The 20,222-nt window shown below is 43.6% G+C and overlaps 1 protein-coding gene across 1 annotated transcript in view; it reads left to right on the forward strand.

Annotated features, from left to right (window-relative positions):
* MYO10 (myosin X) overlaps window positions 1-20,222 on the forward strand; it is a 256,779-nt gene that overhangs the window by 38,348 nt on the left and 198,209 nt on the right. Inside the window, exon 2 of the mRNA XM_052659151.1 lies at window positions 16,098-16,196. Within this exon, the coding sequence (XP_052515111.1) occupies window positions 16,098-16,196 (99 nt within the window). The remainder of the gene's footprint in view (window positions 1-16,097; window positions 16,197-20,222) is intronic.

Here is a 20,222-nt window from a genome sequence, read left to right on the forward strand (position 1 = left end):
AGTGTGTTGGATGGGATCCTGAGGTGGAAGAAGGACATTAGGGAAACACTAGTGTGAAATCCACAGGACTGTTCGATTGCATTCATGGTCATGCATCTGTGTTGGCTCCTACGCTGTGATGAATGTAAAGTGTCAGCAGTTGGGGGAACCTGCCTGAATAAATGTGTGCGGACCATCTGTATTAGCTTTGCAACTTCTCTATAAATTATAATCCAAAACTGTTGAAAAAGAAAAGCTTGACTTAAACGGCAGAACCACCACCACAAAACCCAGTGCATTCTGCAGCCTCTCTGGCCTCTCCTACGCCCGATGCCTGTATGCCCTCCTCCATGTCTTGTACTCATCCTCGGACACAGAGGTCTGTATCCTTGGAGAAGAATCTCGGATCTCAGACCGAGTAGTGATGCAGACATAACCTGGCGTTGCCACGGGGCTGGCACATGGGCTGCCTCTTAAAGAAAATGTCACGTCTACCTAAATCTCTCTGGAACCCCAGAGGAGATGGACTGAGTTTTGTCACAGGAGAGAAATCATTTTATTTAGGTAAAATCTTGGTAGATCTCAAGTGGAACACACACAGGCACTTAGTTCATTTAAACCGTTTCATCCTCCCCAGTACCCCCCGGTCACCTTCCTGATGGGTGTAGCGTGTGTATAAGTTATTTTTAAGTGCCTGGTGGCTGGAATACAGCCGAAGCTGTAGTTTTGGTGGTTGAGAGGAGAGGTTAGTTCCCGTGGTTAGCTAAACGAGGCCTGTGTGTTCTTAGGTTCTGTAGCACGGTGTTTAGAGGAAAGCGAAATGAAAGCCATCCTGGGTGTGACATAGGAGGTGCTGGCAGCAAGACCCCAAATATAGACGCTGCCACGTAGTGTCAGGGGCCCTGTGGCTTTGGAGAACTTTGGCAAGCTATCTCGTGTGATCTTCTCATACAGCAGACAAATTGAATGACTCCTTGTTTAGTGTGGAGTAGTCTCTTGTAATTAACAGCGGTTCTGAGCTACGTGTGGTAGGGCTGGATTTGAGTCCACACCTTCCAGGGGAGTGTTCCATGCGGTCTCTACGGCCGCTTCCTGACGTCTTGAGTGGCCCTCTGTCTCTCTGTGAGCAGCACCATTCCTGCAGGTGTCTGTTCTCTGATGTGTGAGCAGGTGCCGAGCTAGGATTTGGGCTTGAGTGAATGAACACTTATCTGTCACTTGTTCCAGATGCTGGGAATTCACTGGCTGGTGAAACAAATCCAGTCTTGCCTCCTATCGTGGTGGTGGTTTAGTTGCTACGTCATATCCAACTCTTGTGACCCTATGGACTGTAGCCTGCCAGGCTCCGCTTTCCATGGGATTCTCCAGGCAAGAATACTGGAATGGGTTGCCATTTCCTTCTCCAGGGGATCTTCCCAACCTGAGGATCGAACCTGGGTCTCCTGCATGGCAGGCCAGTTCTTTACCAACGGAGTTACTAGGGAAGCCTACCTCCTATCATACCGCTGATAAAAGTTCTAGTCAAAGCACTGAAATAACTCTTGTTTTGGTGATCTAGGGAAAACATATCAACTTGTGGTTGTTGACAGGACTGAGTGCATTGCTCTGTAGATGGTTTCTGAAAGTCATGGCATTTGTCTGCTACAAAAGTAATAGCTGATATTCCCTTGCCTGTAAATGATGGTGACTCAGTCCAAACCAGTGTAAACTGGAAAGAGGACTTTCTTGGCCTATGCCGTGAGTGAGGCCAGAGGTGAAGATGGCTTTTAAAATAACTGGATCCAGGGGGTGAATGAGGGTACAAGCCTGTTTTTCTTGCAGCCATTTGTCTCTCTCCCCCTCTCCTTTTGTTATATGCGAGACAATTCACATAAAGTGGTGAGCCTTTTAAAGTATTCAGTTCCGTGGTTTTTAGTACATTCACTAAATATAGTACTAGAATGAATATTTGCATGTTAGTTGCTCAGTTGTATCCAGCTCTTTGCAACCCTGTGGACCATAGCCCGCCAGGCTCCTCTGTTCATGGGATTCTCCAGGCAAGAATAGAGTGGGCAGCCATTCCCTTCTCCAGGGGATCTTCCCGACCCAGGGGTGAAACTCATGTCTCCTGCATGGCAGGCAATTTCTTACTAATATATACTAGTAGTTGTGTAGCCATCGCCAGTCTCTAACTCTAGAATATTCTCATTATTCAAAAAGGGAACCCCATGCCTCTTAGCAGTCACCCCCTGTTTCCAGTCACTTCTACACCTGCCCTCTGCAGCCAGCAATCTACTTTCTGTCTCTCTGGCTTTTCCTTCTGGATATTTCATATACATGGAATCAAACAGTATGTGGTCTTTGGAGGCTGGGTGCTTTGACTTCAGTTCAGTCGCCCAGTCGTGTCCGACTCTTTGTGATGCCATGGACTGCAGCACGCCAGGCCTCCCTGTCCATCACCAATTCCCGGAGCTTATTCAAACTCATGTCCACCGAGTCGGTGATGCCATCCAGTCATCTCATCCTCTGTTGTCCGCTTCTCCTCCCCGCCTTCAGTCTTTTCCAGCATCAGGATCTTTTCCAATGAGTCAGTTCTTTGCATCCGGTGGCCAAAGTATTGGAGCTTCAGCTTTAGCATCAGTCCTTCCAATGAATATTCAGGACTGATCTCCTTTAGGGTGGACTGGTTGGATCCCTTTGCAGTCCAAGGGACTCTCGCGTTTTCTCCAACACCACAGTTCAAAAGCATCAATTCTTTGGTGCTCAGCTTCCTTTATGGTCTAACTGTCACATCGATACATGACTACTGGATAAACCAGAGCTTTGACTTAGAGTAATGTTGTCAAGGCTTATCCATGTTGTAGTATGTATCAGTTCTTCATCCTTTTTTAATCACTGAATAATACTCCCTTTTCTGAGTACATTTTGAAAGAATCTGTCCTTCTGTCTGTTTGTTTCCCCATTTGGGCTCTTGGGAATAATGCTGCTGGGAACATTTATATACAGGTTTTTGTGTGGCCATATGTTTTCATTTCCCGTGGATATATAGCTGGGAGTGAAATCCCCAGGTCGTATAGTAACTATGTTTAACCTTCTGAGGATCAGCCCAGACTGTTTCCCATGGCAGCTGCACTATTTTACATTCTCACCAGCAGGGTTTGCGTGTTCTGCTTTTTTCACGTTCTCACCAACATGCTGTCTGTCTCTTTGATGGTGCTAGAAGATCTCTTAAGCAACTCTTAATTCAGGAAGTGGGATTTTATGAAAAAGATTAAATGTTCTTGAACTTCAATAAAATTCTGCAAAGGAATTAATGAGTATGCACGCAGCTGAAATGAGAAAGAGCTGTTTTAAGTTTATTTACTTCCTACTGTGTTCCTGGGTCATTCGTTTTTATGAAGTAATGACAAACTCCTGTTTCGAGTACGTTTGTGTATTTTTTCTAAAAACAGATGGTAGCCAGAACACAGCCAGGATTTCATCAAGATTATCTTAACCAGTTTTTGTTTTTGTTTTTGTTTTTAGTTATTCTTGTAAAGAATAGGAGAGGACAAACCTCCAGGAACTGAGAGGTAAAGGACACCTGGTGTGCTGTTCCATGAGGAGTGAAACATCTTGTGATGGCCTTCCATTGCCCCTCCTGTTCTGTATCTCCTACTGTTTCCACTAAAAGGAAGAATGGAATGCAGTTCTGAAGCCAGTTGTTTTGTGTCCCTGAGAGAGGATTTCCCACTATTTTTAAAGAGTTCTTAGAACAGTTGTGCTCATTGTATAAAGTCTGCTTGGCCTGCTCCCAGCTACCTATTTCTCTTTCTTGTCTTGTTCTTCGGCTCCTCCTGTTACATAATTTCTTGCTTCAGAAGAAAGACTATAGGTAGAGGGTATTAGAATAGGCATAGTTTTACCTCCAATATGTTATAAGTGTTTTAGAGCAGGAATGACTTTATATACAGTAAGTCCCCTACGCACAAACCTTCAAGTTGCAAACTTTTCCAAGATGTGAACACGCGTTCCGTCAGCATGAGGCATGAGTTGTCATGATGTTGTTCCGTCAGCATCAGGACAATTGCAGCTGGTCCTCTGTCTTCTGTTGCTGACGATCCTTCAGCTCTACCATCTCCCACCTCTTCCCCCTCCTCTAGTCAGTGACTCTTCTTGCCTGTTCACTCAATGCCAGCCCCCATATGCCAGCTGTTGTACTACAGTACTTATCAAGGTACTGTACTGTAAGATTAAAAATGTTTCATTTTTTGTAAGACACTTTTTTGTGTATTATTTGCATAAAAAGCATTATAAATCTATTACAGTACTATATGTCTAATTGTAGTTGAGTACTTGGGCTAACTTTGTTGGATTTATGAACAAATTGAACTTACAAACATGCTCTCGGAACCAAACTTGTTCGTATGTAGGGTACTTACAGACCTGTGAATCTTTCAGAGTGCCTGGTACATATGAGGGGGCTCAAAAGATGCTGGTAGGAAGGATGGACTTGTGGAAAGGTGGCTGGATTGATGGATAGATGGATTTATGGGTGAAGTGACTTACAGACTGAATGAATTTTAAATGTGTTGGCTGATTCTTTGGGTTCATCTTCTGTTTTCTTTTAGACACATGTGTTGGCTGTGTGATGATTGGTTAGCTACTAGACAGAATAATTTGTTTTTTGGTCCTTGGATTGTCACATTCCTACACTGTGATTGTCTCAGCAACTTGGAGATGATTCATTTCTTTCATTGTTCCTCTTTCTGGGATTACTTCTAGTCACTGTAGTTCAGTAGAGTAACTGAAAAGTTGTTAGGAGGAGTTGAGAAGAAGGTAGGGAAAGTCAAAATAAGAAACCAGGATGGAATCAGTTGGCAAGTTGGAAGCCCAGAATTAGGAATAAACTCATTAAAGAAACCAACCCTGATTATTCATTGGAAGGACTGATGCTGAAGCGGAAGCGTCCATCCTTTGGCCACCAGATGTGAAGAGTCGCCTCATTGGAAAAGACCCTGATGCTGGGAAAGATTGAAGGCAGGGGAAGAAGGGTACGACAGAGGATGAGATGGTTGGATGGGATCGCTGACTCAATGGACATGAATTTGAGCAAGCTCCGGGAGATGGGGAAGGACAAGGAAGCATGGCGTGCTGCAGTCCATGGGGTCACACAGAGTTGGACACAGCATAGTGACTGAACAACAGCGAAAGACTTACAGTTTCATAAGTCAGGTGTCTTGCCATTTAGCATAGTTTGCTTTGGTTTTGATTACGAGTGGGGGACACCAATGAGTCTTTGCATCTTTACCTGAGGAACAGTGAGCAAAGATTAGTTTATTGTTGGCAAAATCTTTCACCGTTTTCTTTTTTCCTTTTCCTTTCCACCTCCTACTGCTCCTGTACTTTACATGTCATTGTCCCCATGAAGGCAGTGGCTCACGGTGGTGACAGTTTGACCTTATGGGTGGACAGCGGGAAATAACATGGATGCCATGTGGCCCTTCTCACGGGGAACTGTGGCCAGGCATGGGACAGATGGTGAACTTTATAGTACTGAATGTAGGCAGCCTCATTTTATAGCCGTACTGTGTTTAGGTGTGTTTATGGTCAGGTGTTCGGGACAGGACACATCTTGCTGTGGGAGTGCTGTAAATGATACTGAGGCTCATATTTCCAAGAAATGATGTTTATGATGACAACGATGACATAGCTGATAGCTGCAAACACATTTCAGCTACAGATAGCTGGAATACATTCCTTATTAAAAGAGCAGTGCCTTCAAGGGCTTCTATAGGCCAGTCTGGGGAGTTACGCAGTGCTTGTCACGTAGCCTTTGGGAGTGGTTGTAGGGGACGGGTTATGTCTGTGAGTCCTGAACAAGTGTCAGCCACACATTTTTCCCTGGAATTTAATGGTGGCCTCAGCTCTGAGGGGTGTAGAACAGTTGTCCTTGGCGTTGCTTATTATAGAGAGCAAATACCACTGCTGCTCCACAGCCCCGGTGACGTGGGACACATTGGGCACGTGTATTTCTGACGTGCCGGGCGATATGCTCACAGCACATTCCTTTTCTGTCCTCAGTGGTTGGTGCTGGCCCCGCACTAGCTGAATTCTGCATCCTTTGAGAACTGAGCCTGAAACCGTCTGCTTTTCAGCCTCTGAGGCAGTGGTGCCGAAGAGGGTGCCAGCCTTAGGTCTGAAGCCCTGCAGTCATGTGCAGGAAGTGAGTCCAGGGACCACTCACCCTGGTGGCCCCATGCTCTGCTCTGCCTGCTCCATGGCGGGTGGACCTGCAGATCACCCATGGCAGCCGGGACGCTGGGGTCAGTGGCCCCGAAGCTGCTTCGCTTTCCCGGGTCCCCTCCCGAGGTGCAGCTGTCTCTGCAGGGGAGACGTCTTGGGTTGCCCCTTTTCCTTTCATTTCTGAGTCTCCTGGTCCACCCCCAGCTAGCAGGGCCCCTTTTGTCCCCGCCACTCTTGTTCACACCGCATTTTTCATACTCACTTTGGACACGTGATGACGCTGTACTTCGTTCTCACCTTCGCCGTTTCCAGACCTCCTCACAAGTTTTGCACTGAGGTTTGCAAGCACTTGGGGTTGAAATCTCCCCCGAAGTGGAAGAGCACAGGTTTTGAGCGGGCTTTTGTCTGTGCGGGTTCCAATTGTCTGCATAAAAACGTTGTTAGTTCTAAACATGAAAGTATGTTAGTCACACAGTCCTGTCTGACTCTTTGTGACCGCATGGACTGAAGCCCGCCAGGCTCCTCTCTCCATGGGATTCTCCAGGCAAGAATACTGGAGTGGGCTGCCATTCCCTTCTCCAGGAACCATGAAAAATACCTGTAAAAAGAAACCCCCCAAACGGCCGAGTGGACAGAAAAGAGGAAAAGGAGAGAGGCCCCCTAGTACTGCCGTCCAGCCGGCTGCCTCGGAGACCTCGCTCCTTCTGTCTGTCAGATGTTTTGAATCACATTCTGCAGCACTCCCTCCCCGCACCCAACCCCTTCCTTCTGTAAGAACCCAGCCAAGGTCACCGGAAATTAGATCTGCCCCAGGTAGGTCATGTCTGGGCTGATCTGACTTCAGGAGGTTGTGGAAATTCCTAGAATTGAGATAGTGGAGTCTGCTTTCGGTTAATGGGGTTTGAAAGCTCCTTTCCTTTGGCTGTGACTCTCAACTTTCCATTCACTCTAGACCAGTGGTTCTCAACTAGGACAGTCCTCTCCCCGACAACAAATAATTCCCTCACCCAAAATGTCAGTACCGATGAGGTGGAGGACCCTGTGTTAGAACTTTGTATGTTATAAACACCGTGTGTCCTTTGAGACGGATTTGAGTAATAAGGATTAGGAAAAAAAAGATCTGTTCAGTTGATGAAAAGCTATTCCTACTTCAACAACAAAGATAACTATAAACGAGGAGAGATCTCACTTATATGTGGACCCTCCCCATCAGAACCACCCCCCTGAACTTGTACAGAAAAACAGATGAGTGATTGCCAGAGGGAGGGGCGGAGGAATGGAACGGACAGCTTCAAATGCTACAGACTTCTGTTTGTAAAATAAGCCCTGCGGATCTAATGGACAGCATGGTGGCTGTGCTTGATAATACTGTATGGTTATTTGAAAGTTGCTAAGAGAGTACATCTTAAAAATTCTCATAAGAAAAAAAAACGATGTGTGGTAATGGATATTAACTAGATTTATTGTCTTGATCACTTCTCCATAGATACTAATGTCAAATCATTATGCTATACACCTGGAACTAATGTGTTGCATGTCAATTATATCTCAGTTTTAAAAATGCTGTTTGAATTCTTGTACTATGATATATTACCCACATCTCCTTTCTGAAATTCAGTATCTTCAAGAACAAGGATCTCCTGTGTCCCAGCCTGCCACATTTGTTGATGTTTAGTTGCTAAGTTGTGCCTGACTCCTGTGACCCTGTGGTGTAGCCTGCCAGGCTTCTCTCTCCATGGCATTTCCCAGGCAAAAATACTGGAGTGGGTTGCCATTTTCTTCTCCAGGGGCTCTTGCTGACCCAGGGATCGAATCCTCTACTGAGCCACCAGCCCACTTGTTATATTAAACATCTTCAAATCCAGGTTACTTCTTAGCTGAGTCAGTGCAGGCTAAAAAGAAGAACTTTGTTTTGGCTGTTGAAAATACTGCAGATTTAAATAGCCGTATTAGGTACTTCCCTGGTCTAGTGGCTAAGACTCCGCACTCCCAGTGTAGGGGCACTGGGTTTGATCCCTCATTAGAGAACTAGATCCCACGTGCTGTAACTAAAAATCCTGCATGCCCCAGCTAGAAGATCAAAGATCCTGCGTGCTGCAAGTAAGACCCAGGGCAGCTAAGTAGGTGGATAGGTAGATAGGTAGGCAGGGAAACGTCGTTGGTTAATTTCCTCTATCTCAAGATGGAGTGTTTTCCTCCAGATACATTTTTAAAAAATAGCCATATTAATTTATCCATTACAGTGTTATTAGACTTTCTTTTTTTTTTAAAAAAAAAAGGCAGATCACATTCCAGAAACAAACTGACTTTATCGTGTAGGTTTGTTAGGACTCTTGAACCGTGGCACTCAACATGGGCCAAGTAGGCAGTTACGGGAGAAAAATAGGTGCGGTGCCCTGTTGTGGGTCTGAGGCTGAGTTGTGTGTTTGACTAAAGAATGTCCTCTTCTCTGTGAATCTGTAATTAGAACATGCCACACAGTATGGTATTTAAAGTCCATCATCATTATCCCTTTTTAGGGTTGTTTTCCTACCTTATTTTTAAACTTAATTTTTTTCAAAGTTCAGGGATGAAAATCATTCTTGAAATCAGAAGAGAAATGTAGTTGTTAAAAGGAGAAAAAAAAAATTTTAATGGGGGAGCAACAGGTTGGAATCTATGATAGTGATTTTTAGCTTCTTAAATGGGAGTCAGTCAACTTTTTATGCAGAAGGGCCAGGAGGTAAGTATTTTAGGCTCTGCAAAGCTATTTTATATTTCCGTGTTAGCAGGAAGGTGCCAGGTACAACTGCTTGCCCAAGGAGTTAATGCAGGTCACACACAGCTGGCTGGGGATTTATGATTATCTTCGAGGGAGGGAGGCCAATAATTGCAACAGAGATACTCTCTACCACAGGCTTCCCTGGTGGCTCAGTGGTAAAGAATCCATCTGCCAATAGAGGAGATTCGAGTTGGAGCCCTGGGTCAGGAAGATCCCCTGGAGAAGGCAGTGGCACCCTACTCCAATATTCTTGCCTGGGGAATCCCATAGACAGAGGAGCCTGATTGGGCTACAGTCCATGGGGTCACAAAAGAGTCGGACACGACTTAGTGACTAAAAAACATGTTTCTCTAACGGTCTTATCTGGAAATGAGCTTGGACATGGCTCCTGGTAGCCTTGTGTCTCTGAGCCCCTCCTAGTTTATGTTAATAGAGAGTGGGGACTTAATGAATGCAACACAGATCAGTCTTCAGAGTTTTAACACAGCTGGAGAAGAATCCCATGGACAGAGGAGCCTGGCAGGCCATGGTCCATGGGGTCGCAGAAAGTCGGACACGACTGAAGCGACTAAGTATGCACGCACGCACACATAATCATTATTCCTATGTGTGTGTTTCTTGGCATCACCATTGCTCAATTATAGAGACATGACTGGGTTTTTCCCATTATGGAATCGTTAAGAATATTCATGTACCACTGAGAAGTATATAGGCTGGGATTTAAATTTTTTAAATGGTTTGAAGTGACCATGTATAATTACATACAGGAAAATCCACCCATTGTAGATTTACAGTTGAATGGAGTTGAGGGCATTTAGACAGTTGTTGCATTTAGACAGTCGTGCCGCCATCAGCACAATTCCATTTTAGAATGATTCCATTGTCCTCCCCACCCAGATTCCTTCTTCCACATGCAGTTAGTATGTCTCCCTGTCCCAACACCTAGCTTTGGGCATCTATTCATCTAGTTTCTGTGTCTATGAATTTGCCTCTTCCAGAAATTTCGTATATATGGAATTCTATGATATATACTTATTTATGTGTAGCTTCTTTTACTTAGCGTAATATTTTTGAGTTTCATCCTTTTTGGTGATTCTGTGATTTTTTTTTTTTTTATTGTTGAGCCTTTCATTGTATAGATTTATCACATTTTATTTCTATATCAGTTGATGGACATTTGAATGTGTGGACAAAAAAAAATCCTGCCTGCCTTTCCCGTAAAAAAAAAAAAAAATGAGGGTTCCCACCATCAGCCACTGTAGCCACCCTCAACGGTGTACCTTGAGGGGATTCAGAATGGAGAAAAATAGGATCCTGGCCCTAGATAGTTAAGATGCATATCTGGGGAATAAATCCAATGAGCCCAGACTCTTGCATCTTCCCATACATAGAAAAACACTATAATTGTTAACTTGAGATGCTAGGTTTTGTGATTAGCAGTAATCTCTTGGTGTTGGACCACATTTTTCTTTTCCCCCCAGCAGAACCTCCAATATGTCCTGGCTCCTCCCTTGCGTGTTTGGAACTCATCTGAGAGGCCGGTGCCCGGGCAGTAATCCTCTGTAAGGTCCCCAAATAAAATCTAACCTGCAACTTTAGGTTGTGCATTTTTCTTTTGTCGACAAGTGATTTCTAGAATTCAGCTATTATGAATAATGCTGCTGTGAATATTAGCTTACAAGGCTTTTGAAAAACTTTGAGTAGGTAGATCTCTGAGAGTTGAATTGTTGGGACATAGGGCAAGATTATACTCTGATTTTTAAGAAACTGCCAAACTGTTTTCCAAGGTGGGTATACCATTTTATATCACCACCAGTTTTTCCACATTGTCACCAACGCTTGGTATGGTCGGTCTTTCAGTACAGCCAGGAAGTCATTTGTTGGCAATGGAGAAAGGAATCTCTGTGAACCCAATTTTTCAAGGAATGGTATTACTTGTCTCTTTATCTTACAATATTGCCTGCAAGTTCAAAGAGATGGGAATTTCTGGGCAAGTGTTTTATCTTGTAAAACTGTTAATGGTGATTGTGTGCAGAAAAGTTTTTTAGACATTGAATTTAACACATACCTGTCTCAGATGAAGATGAAAACGTCCAGAGTGTTAATAAAACGTGTTATTTTGTGATGCAACTTGTTCCACCTGCTTTTAAAGGCATATTTTTACTCCAGTTGTGAATTTTCCCCATATGCTAGGAGTTTTCTCCATATGCCTGTGTTGTACATTAAATTATCAGCCTGTTTAACAATGACAGAATATAATGGTTTGCATATGGTTGGGCACGTTTTTCTTCTCCACTCAAACTTGGATGTTCTGGTAAATGTCTGTCTGTGACTTCGTTTTCAAATGCCTGTGGGTGGCCTCTTTTCTGGACCAGGGTGTATGTGTTCTTTTCGAATAGAATGGAAGCAGAAAGTTTGAGGGCCGAGAGAAACCACCCAGAACAATCTATGTAAAAAATATCCATTGCACCGGTTTTACTTTGCAAGTCTGATTCTATGAAAATTGCCTGTTTACACTTTTTCAGAGAACAAAGCGGGTGTTTTGAATGCATTTCCCTTCCTATCTGGGGAAGACACTGTTTAGGAAAACTGGTCAGGGGGCTCTGGATTGGAAATCAGGGCTGGATTTTGTAAGATTTGTTTATCAGCAGCTCTTCACACCTGTTGAGAAAGACCTTTGGACTAAGGAAGTTGAATTGTGTGTTTGATCATGTAGGCAGGACTGTGTCAACAAAAAGCTTGGTAATACTTTCAAATGAGAAGGTTCGAAAAGAGCCACAGCAAAACTCAAGAGAAAGAAACGGCACACTGTGTAGCCTCTGGGAGTCGGGAAGTTTATATTAATCCTTGTGACAATTTATATTAATTCAGTAATGTTTCATAACAGAATCTTAATTCATATAAATAGACAATTTTGAGGCTTGAGAAACAGACGTGAAATCTTTTTTGATCAAAGCAATGCAGGTGGTAGTCATAGCAAACAGAAAGCTTTGGACTCAGGATTCTGGGATGGAGGTCCACTGTGATTATTTTATGGTTTTACCTAATGAGTAAAAGCTCTTGTGTTATGACCTTGAAAGTTTGCGTTTGAGTGTGTGTTTGTGTGCTCAGTCGTGTCTGACTCTCTGTGATCCCATGGACTGTAGCCTACCAGGCTCCTCTGTCCATGGGATTTTCCAGGCAAAAATACTGGAATGGGTTGCCATTTCCTACTCCAGGGGATCTTCCCGACCCAGGGATCGAACCAGAGTCTGCCAAGTCTCCTGCATTGGCAGGTGGATTCTTTACATGTAGGTATTTGAAAGCTTTCAGTGTTGCAGTATCTTGACCTGTGAATTTTAAAAAGGCTGAAAAAGTAGTTAAGACACTTGGAAATCTCTATCTAGAACATTACGAATACTGCAGTTTTGGTGTGAAATGGTATTTGAAAGAGCAGTCTTAGAGATGCCTGCAGTAAATGTTCTTCTTGGAAAACAGCTGTTTGCTAATAAAGAAATCAGGACTGCCCAGCAGTTGCGTCCTTCTTTTTGGATGTTACCAGTATCTCAAGCTGAAGTGAGAATCGGAGCTTCCCGACTGACTTGTGCGGGGTGGGAACTCGGCCCTGTTGGTGTTACCTGTGTCCTTTATATAAGGTGGTCTTTACGATTTGTAAAGAAACCCCTCGTACTCACTTTGGATGCTCTTTTCCATCTTCATTATGGAAAATTTCAACCCCTCTGTGGAAGGAAGGTTGAAGTTGGGAGTTAACAACTTAGAATTTCCACACTAAAGAGAAAGGGGATGCCCATTGTGGGGGGTCCTTTTATAGAGTGGCAGTAGGGATGCTGGGGGAACTCTAGAACCCGTAAGAGGAATAGGAGCTGGTGGTGTTTCAACCTGGGGCTCCAGTCACCTTGATCATCTTAGTGGAAATGCTTGGAGAACCTCACGAATGGGTGGCCCCATCTTTGGGTACCCCTCCTCCCAGATCCCTGAGGTCTAGCTTGCTGGCCCTAAATACTTTCATCGAACTCAGGGTTGACTTCCTGGGGACCCCAGGTCACCGTGGCAACAACAAGTGTTTTAGATCCTGGCTGGTGTATTTTAAACAGAGTTGTCTTTGGCACTGAAGGAGTAACTTGTAAGTTGGATTTTTTTGTCTTAAAATTTTCCCTTGTAGTAGGAGTTGTGTGTGATAACTGGACTCTTAAAGTGACCTTTGTGTGCTGGTATGTTTTAGTTCTTTTCTGACCTACTAGTGCATTTTATTTATTCATGAATTACTTTAAGGAGACAAATCGTGTGATGTGTGGAAAGAACATGGAATAAGGAATTGGAAAGATTTGAGACCTGGTTTGGTCATTAGCTGTGTGACTTTAGATAAGGACTTAAGCTCTGAACTTGAGTTTCAGGGCAAGGATTCCTATCTTACCAAAGGTTAAGTTAGTATCAGTGTTATTGAGGCTCTTAGCACATGATTGGGACACCTCATGGACACCCCATTACTGGAAGCTACTGTTTATGTTAGTAATAACATAATTTAAAGTAGCATAAAGTGCTGAGTATACTTAGTTCACTTCTACATTGTTTATCCCCTTCCATCTCTGTGTTGAGATCAGTAGTAGTCCCTTACATGAGAAGTTAAATGTATAACCAATATATTTGAATATTTCATCTAACATCTCAAAACAAATTAATAAGCAGATCAATGAAATGAGGTTGAAAATTCTAGTAAAAGGAGCTTTAAGTACTATTAATGTATCAAATGATAATTTTGGTGTGTTTCCACTATTTCATTTTTGTTGGAGTTGATGAAAATGAGCAGAGTAGAAATAATTTGAGATACTAAAGTGATTGCAGCACATTGGGTATACATTAAGTCATAAAAGTAATTCTTTTTTTAAAATTCGTTCAGTTTAGTTGCTCAGTTGTGTCCGATTCTTTGTGACCCCATGGACTGTGGCATGCCAGGCCTCCCTGTTCATCACCAACTCCCAGAGTTTACCCAAACTCATGTCCATTGAGTCGGTGATGCCATCCAACCATCTCATCCTCTGTCGTCCCCTTCTCCTCCTGCCCTCAATCTTTCCCAGCATCAGAGTCTTTTCCAATGAGTCAGCTCTTCGCATCAGGTGGCCAAAGTATTGGAGTTTCAGCTTCAACATCAGTCCTTCCAGTGAATATTCAGGACTGATTTCCTTTAGGATGGACTAGTTGGATCTCCTTGCAGTCCAAGGGACTCTCAAGAGTCTTCTCCAACACCACAGTTGCATCAGTTCTTTGGCACTCAGCTTTCTTTACAGACCGCCTCTCACATCCATATGTGACTACTGGAAAAATTTTAAGTATTTTTTAATTGAAGTGTAGTTGATGTAGATGATTGAGTTAGTTTCAGGTGTACAGCTTAGTAGTTCAGTATTTTTGCAGATTATATGCCATTGTGGATTAATGGGTATAATGCATGATGTGGATATAATTCCCTATGCTGTAGAGTATATCCTTGTTGCTTATCTGTTTTATATAGCAATTTGTGTTTGTTAATCCCACACCCCTAATGTGTCCCTCTTCCCTCCTTTTTCCCTTTGGTAACCATTAGTCTGTTTTCCATGCCTGTGAGTCTGTTTCTATTTTGCATATACGTTTGTTTGTATTATTTTTTTTAGACTCCATATATAAGTAATATCATACAGTATTTGTCTTTCTCTGACTTTACTAAACATAATTCCTCTAGGTCCATCCACATTGCTGCAAATGGCAGGATTTCATTATTTTTTATGACTGAGTAATTTTCATGTATCTATCCATCACATCTTCTTTATCCAGTTGTCTGATGGGCACTTGGGTTGCTTTCCGGTCTTGGCTATTGTAAATAGTGCTGCTGTGAACACTGAGGTGCATGTATCTTTTGGAACTAATGTTTTTTTTCTTTTCTGGATATATACTCAGGAGTGGAATTACTGGATTATGTGGTAGTTCCACTTTAGTTTTTTAAGGAAACTTCATACTGTTTGCATAGTGGCTGCACAAATTTACATTCCCATCACCATGTATAAGAATTGCCATAAAGGTAACTGTTTATAATTTGAATGACCAGTGAACACCCAGTAATTTCTGCAAACATTTTTATCACTTGTCCTTGAAAACAAACGGTTTTCATGTTGGGAAATCAAAGAAAGAGGAAATTCAGCATTGGAAAGCTAAGTATTTTGATTGTCATTTCATTTATCCAGTGGGGAAGTAAAAAAAGAGAAATAAAATCGATGCCAAAACATTTTGCCCTAGATTAAAACAGTAGGTTCTAGAAGTTGCTATCTCTTGGGCTGTAATTCCAACCTTTGGGGTGCATTTGTTATCTGGTGGAATCCTGCCAAAATTCATACCAGTGGGACTGGGTTGTAATACTTACTAAAACGGAATCACTCTTTTGGAGAGGTCAGTGGATTTTACACAAGGAGGAAGTCCGTGCCCTCCAAGTGGGCCCAGTGCATGGGGCTTGGATTCGGGAAGTTGGAGCCTGGACGTCCTGTAGAGTTCTGAACTTGGGGCGAAGCAGTGTGGTGACCTGATTAAACTTGCAGTTTCTTCATGTGAGATGCTGGGCAAGCTACCTCTGGATTTCCACTTCTCCATCTATACAATGGGATGATAATGATGCTTGCCTCAAAGGGTGTGTGTGAATGAAATGAGATAATCCACAGAAATCAGTTGCATTTTAGTGTGATTTTCTCTGTCCTTTTCTTCTTCTGTCTCGTGGGGCTCTCAGTCACACTGTATATATGTAAGGCTGTGGGTATATCTGGGATTCCCTGGTGGCTCAGATGGTAAAGAATCCACTGGCAACGCAGGAGACCTGGGTTCAGTCCCCGTGTCGGGAAGATCCCCTGGAGAAGGAAATGGCAACCCACTCCGGTATCCTTGCCTGGAAAATCCTGTGGACAAGAGGAGCCTGGAGGGCTGCTCACAAAGAGTCGGACACGGCTGCTCAGCTAACACACAAGGCTGTGGGTGATGCTTTCTTTGAAGCTTCATTCCTTGCTTATTTGAGAAAGACATTTGCTTTTCAAAAAGTGATTTTTAAGGAATTTAGTTAAGTATAGTAATTTTATGGGTGGTGTTTTGCCTCAAAGTACAGTTCCAACACATAGTTATATTTTGTCTGTTTTATTTACAGGGAACGCGAGTCTGGCTGAGAGAAAATGGCCAGCATTTCCCCAGTACTGTAAATTCCTGCGCGGAGGGCGTTGTGGTCTTCCAGACGGACTATGGTCAGGTGAGCAGAGAGCCTGCAGCTTTGAACCAGCCGTGTTCGCTTCCTCGGGGGGCCCTGAGTAAGGGCATGTGTGTCCACTCCCCACCCCCTCATGCCCTAGGCATCTTTTCTCAGTGATGAAACAGAATCCTAAAAGGAACGTGTGATCCACACCTCGAGTGTGTGAGAGACACAGTAAAAAATTCTCCCAAATGGAATGCAAAGTGTCCCAACCAGGACAGGACAGAACACTGCCCTCGGCTAGTTTCCTTCCTGGGGATCAGGACGAAGCAGAAGCATAGGGTGGTAACTGGTTTCATGGCGACCTTCCCTTCAAGTTTGTAAACTTGGCTAGTGTTGGGAGTACTGGTCTGCCAGTGAGACTGTAGCGTTGCCCTGGTCCCTATAAAGACAGGATGGAGCAAACCACGTCTCCTGAGCCTCCTTATCCACCTTGTGAAGCAACTGAAGAAGCTCCTCTGTCTGTAGGAACCACTGCTCCAGGGTGCCCATTCTTTAGCGTAAAACAAGTGAAAACGACTGAGAACGAATTCTTGAATCTACAAACTGGCCCATTGATTGTATTTGGACAGTTGGAAAGGAGCCTAGCTTCTCCATTTTATAAGGAAACCAATTTACAAAAAAAACAAAACAAAACAAAAACCTGAAGTCCAGGTGGTTCAGTGGTAAAGAATGGGCCTACCAATGCAGGAGACACAAGAGATGCAAGTTGGATCCCTGGGTCGGGAAGATCCCCTGGAGTAGGAAGTGGCAACTCGTTCTGGTTTTCTTGCCTGGGAAATCCCATGGACAGAGGAGCCTGGTGGGCTACCGTCCATGGGGTCATAAAGAATCAGACACGACTGAATGACTGAGTGCACACACAGACACATATATAGTTAATTTACAATGTTGTGTTAGTTTCGGGTATACAGCAAAGTGATTCAGTTATATGTAAATACGTATATATATATTTCAAGTTCTTTTCCCTTATAGATTATTAGCAGGTATTGAATACAGTTCCTTGTGCTATACAGTATGTGCCTATTGTTTATTTCATATAGAGTAGTTCGTTAATCCCGAAGGAAACAAATTTTAATATTATACAAGTGGGTCCCTCCTTCAGAGGCATGTTAAAATTTAAGACATAAAGAAACGAAAGGAGGTTGTGTGCCAGTATTTAAAATCCATAGTTTCTGAATTTTGTTGGCGAGTTGCTTTGAGAACAGACGCTTCAAGGTCAGTGTTCTGTAGTGTGCGGCTGATGGGCTCCTTGGTTATCGAGACCTTGAGCAGAGATGAGCCTCTTGGTCGTACACTCCTCATTTCTTGGCTTGATAAGCAGTGATGTTTCTGGGCTGTTTGGCAGTTTCTCAGTTCCTTTTTCATCTGAGCATCTTGAATGCTCTTCAGGATTTATCTGGTGGTGACGACGCAGGTGTGATATGCAGATACAGAGTAGAGGTGCTGGGGGCAGGGAGAGGGGGCCGAAGAGACCACCTGTCTTACAGCCACCGCTGCACAGTCGGGGCTCCTTCTCAGCAGGTTCTCAGGTAGGGTGATGTGATCTATAAACTAAGGACCAAAAGACCTGGCCAGCATTTTTGTGTCTTGCCTTCTCCCTTTCCCCGGATGAGAATTCAGCTCCTTTCAGTCCTTGTACATACTTCTCAAGATGATGGAAAAAGACAGAATAATTTAAGAAGTGTATCTGACCTGACAGAGCTTAGTGGAATTCTTTTTTTTCCAACTTACTTTTAATCCCAAAGATACTTTATTTCCCACCCCCCACCTTTTTCCTCTAAAAAATTGTGATGCAAAGCACATAATGTTAAAACTCCCATTTTAACCGTGTTGAAGTGTACCGTTCAGTAGCTGTAGAGTGCATTCCCGTTGTTGGGCAGTAGGTCTCTTGAACTTTTCCACCTTGTGATAGTCTACTGAGACAGTGTATCCAACAAACGTGTAATTCCCCCAGTCCTTGGTAACCACCTTTCTGCTTTCTAGCTCTATAATTTTGATTCTTTTCAATACTTATATGAGTGCAATCATAGTTTTTGTCCTTTTTTGTTATTGGCTTGTTTTATTTAACGTAGCATCCTCAATATTCCAAAGATGCTCTCGATTCCTATTGAACTACGCTTTGCTCAGCAGAGGCTTCTCGCACAGCATTTTTAACAGCCTCTAAGCTTACCGCCTATATCAGCAGTTGGTGTTGTGTGACACTGTTGCCAGCTGGTCGATGGGTAGCCCTCAGCGTTGAAAGGGATGGTCAAGCCAGCAGTTTTGTTCCCTCTTGACTTGTATTTATGGACCGTGGGTTTCAGAAAGAACTAAACCAGAAAAGTATATACTTAAACATGAAAGCAACTCCCAACCTGGGAGTCTTTAATCGGTCATCAACCCTTGGTCTTACGTTGTCTGCTCTGTCATTCCCAAGTATAACAACTGTAATTAACTTTGTTACCCATGTAGGAAGTGATTTGAAATATGAGGAAAGTGAGACAGGTTGGAAACACGTGGATCTGACGTGGCTCGAGAGCTGGCAGTGGCCGAAAGACTTCTTGTTTCTTTTTCTTCTGAACTACTTCTTCCTACCCTGACAGCACAGTTTCACAGCAGAATGTAACAGGCATAACCACCAAGGATTATGACCAGCCTAGATAGCATATTGAAAAGCAGAGACATTACTTTGCCAACAAAGATCCGTCTAGTCAAGGCTATGGTTTTTCCTGTGGTCATGTATGGATGTGAGAGTTGGACTGTGAAGAAGGCTGAGTGCCGAAGAATTGATGCTTTTGAACTGTGGTGTTGGAGAAGACTCTTGAGAGTCCCTTGGACTGCAAGGAGATCCAACCAGTCCATTCTGAAGGACATTGGCCCTGGGATTTCTTTGGAAAGAATGATGCTAAAGCTGAAACTCCAGTACTTTGGCCACCTCATGTGAAGAGTTGACTCATTAGAAAAGGCTCTGATGCTGGGAGGGATTGGGGGCAGGAGGAGAAGGGGATGACAGAGGATGAGATGGCTGGATGGCATCACCGACTTGATGGACGTGAGTCTGAGTGAACTCCGGGAGTTGGTGATGGACAGGGAGGCCTGGCGTGCTATGATCCATGGGGTCGCAAACAGTCGGACGCGACTAAACTGAACTGAAAGGTTGCTTAGGGCTTCTCTAGTGACTCAGACAGTAAAGAATCGGCCTGCAATGAAGGAGGACCCAGGTTTGATCGCTGGGTTTGGAAGACCCTGTGGAGAAGGAAATGGCAACCCACTCCAGTATTCTTGCCTGGAGAATCCCCATGGACAGAGGAGCCTGGCAGACTAGTCCATGGGATTACAAAAGAATCGGACATGGCTGAGCAATTAATGCAAAGGACACCTGGCTAAAAGAGAAAGAATGATAGAGAATGTTACAAGGTTTAGCAGTTATTCTTGGGATTAGACCCTCACAATTTTAAGTGTTGGCATGTTGTAAACAAGTCTTTTAAAGGTAATTAAAAGCAGTTTGCTTTCCTGGTGGCTCAATGGTTAAGAATCCACCTGCCAAGCAGGAGAAACGGTTTCAATCCCTGGGTCGGGAAAATCTCCCAGAGGAGAGCATGGCAACCCACTCCAGTACTCTTGCCTGGAGAACCCATGGACAGAGGAGCCTGGCAGGCTACAGTCCATGGGGTCTCAAAAGAGTCAGATACGACTTAGCGACTAAACAACAACACAAAGGCAGTGTGGTTAGGGATCACGTCACGGATAAGCCACAGGACAGATGAAGGACATCAGCCATGCTAGTATCAGGAGAATGGCTGCTTGTGGTTGGGATGTATTTTTATAGGGACAGAATCATATGCAGGTTTTTTAAAGTGCTATGCCTTCAACATCTTTAACCAAAGTGATGATGATGAATTCTAGAAACCTGTTAGGTGATTCAGCAAGGGGTTCTGGTGATGACAAAAACACTGATGTCTTACATGGGTGAGAAGAGGCTGAACAAAATTATTTCATGAAATTTGTGTGGAAGAGCGGATTATTTCTAAGTCAGGTCTCTGT

Source organism: Budorcas taxicolor, chromosome 20 (genome assembly GCF_023091745.1).
Source record: "Budorcas taxicolor isolate Tak-1 chromosome 20, Takin1.1, whole genome shotgun sequence".
Taxonomy (NCBI): domain Eukaryota; kingdom Metazoa; phylum Chordata; class Mammalia; order Artiodactyla; family Bovidae; genus Budorcas; species Budorcas taxicolor.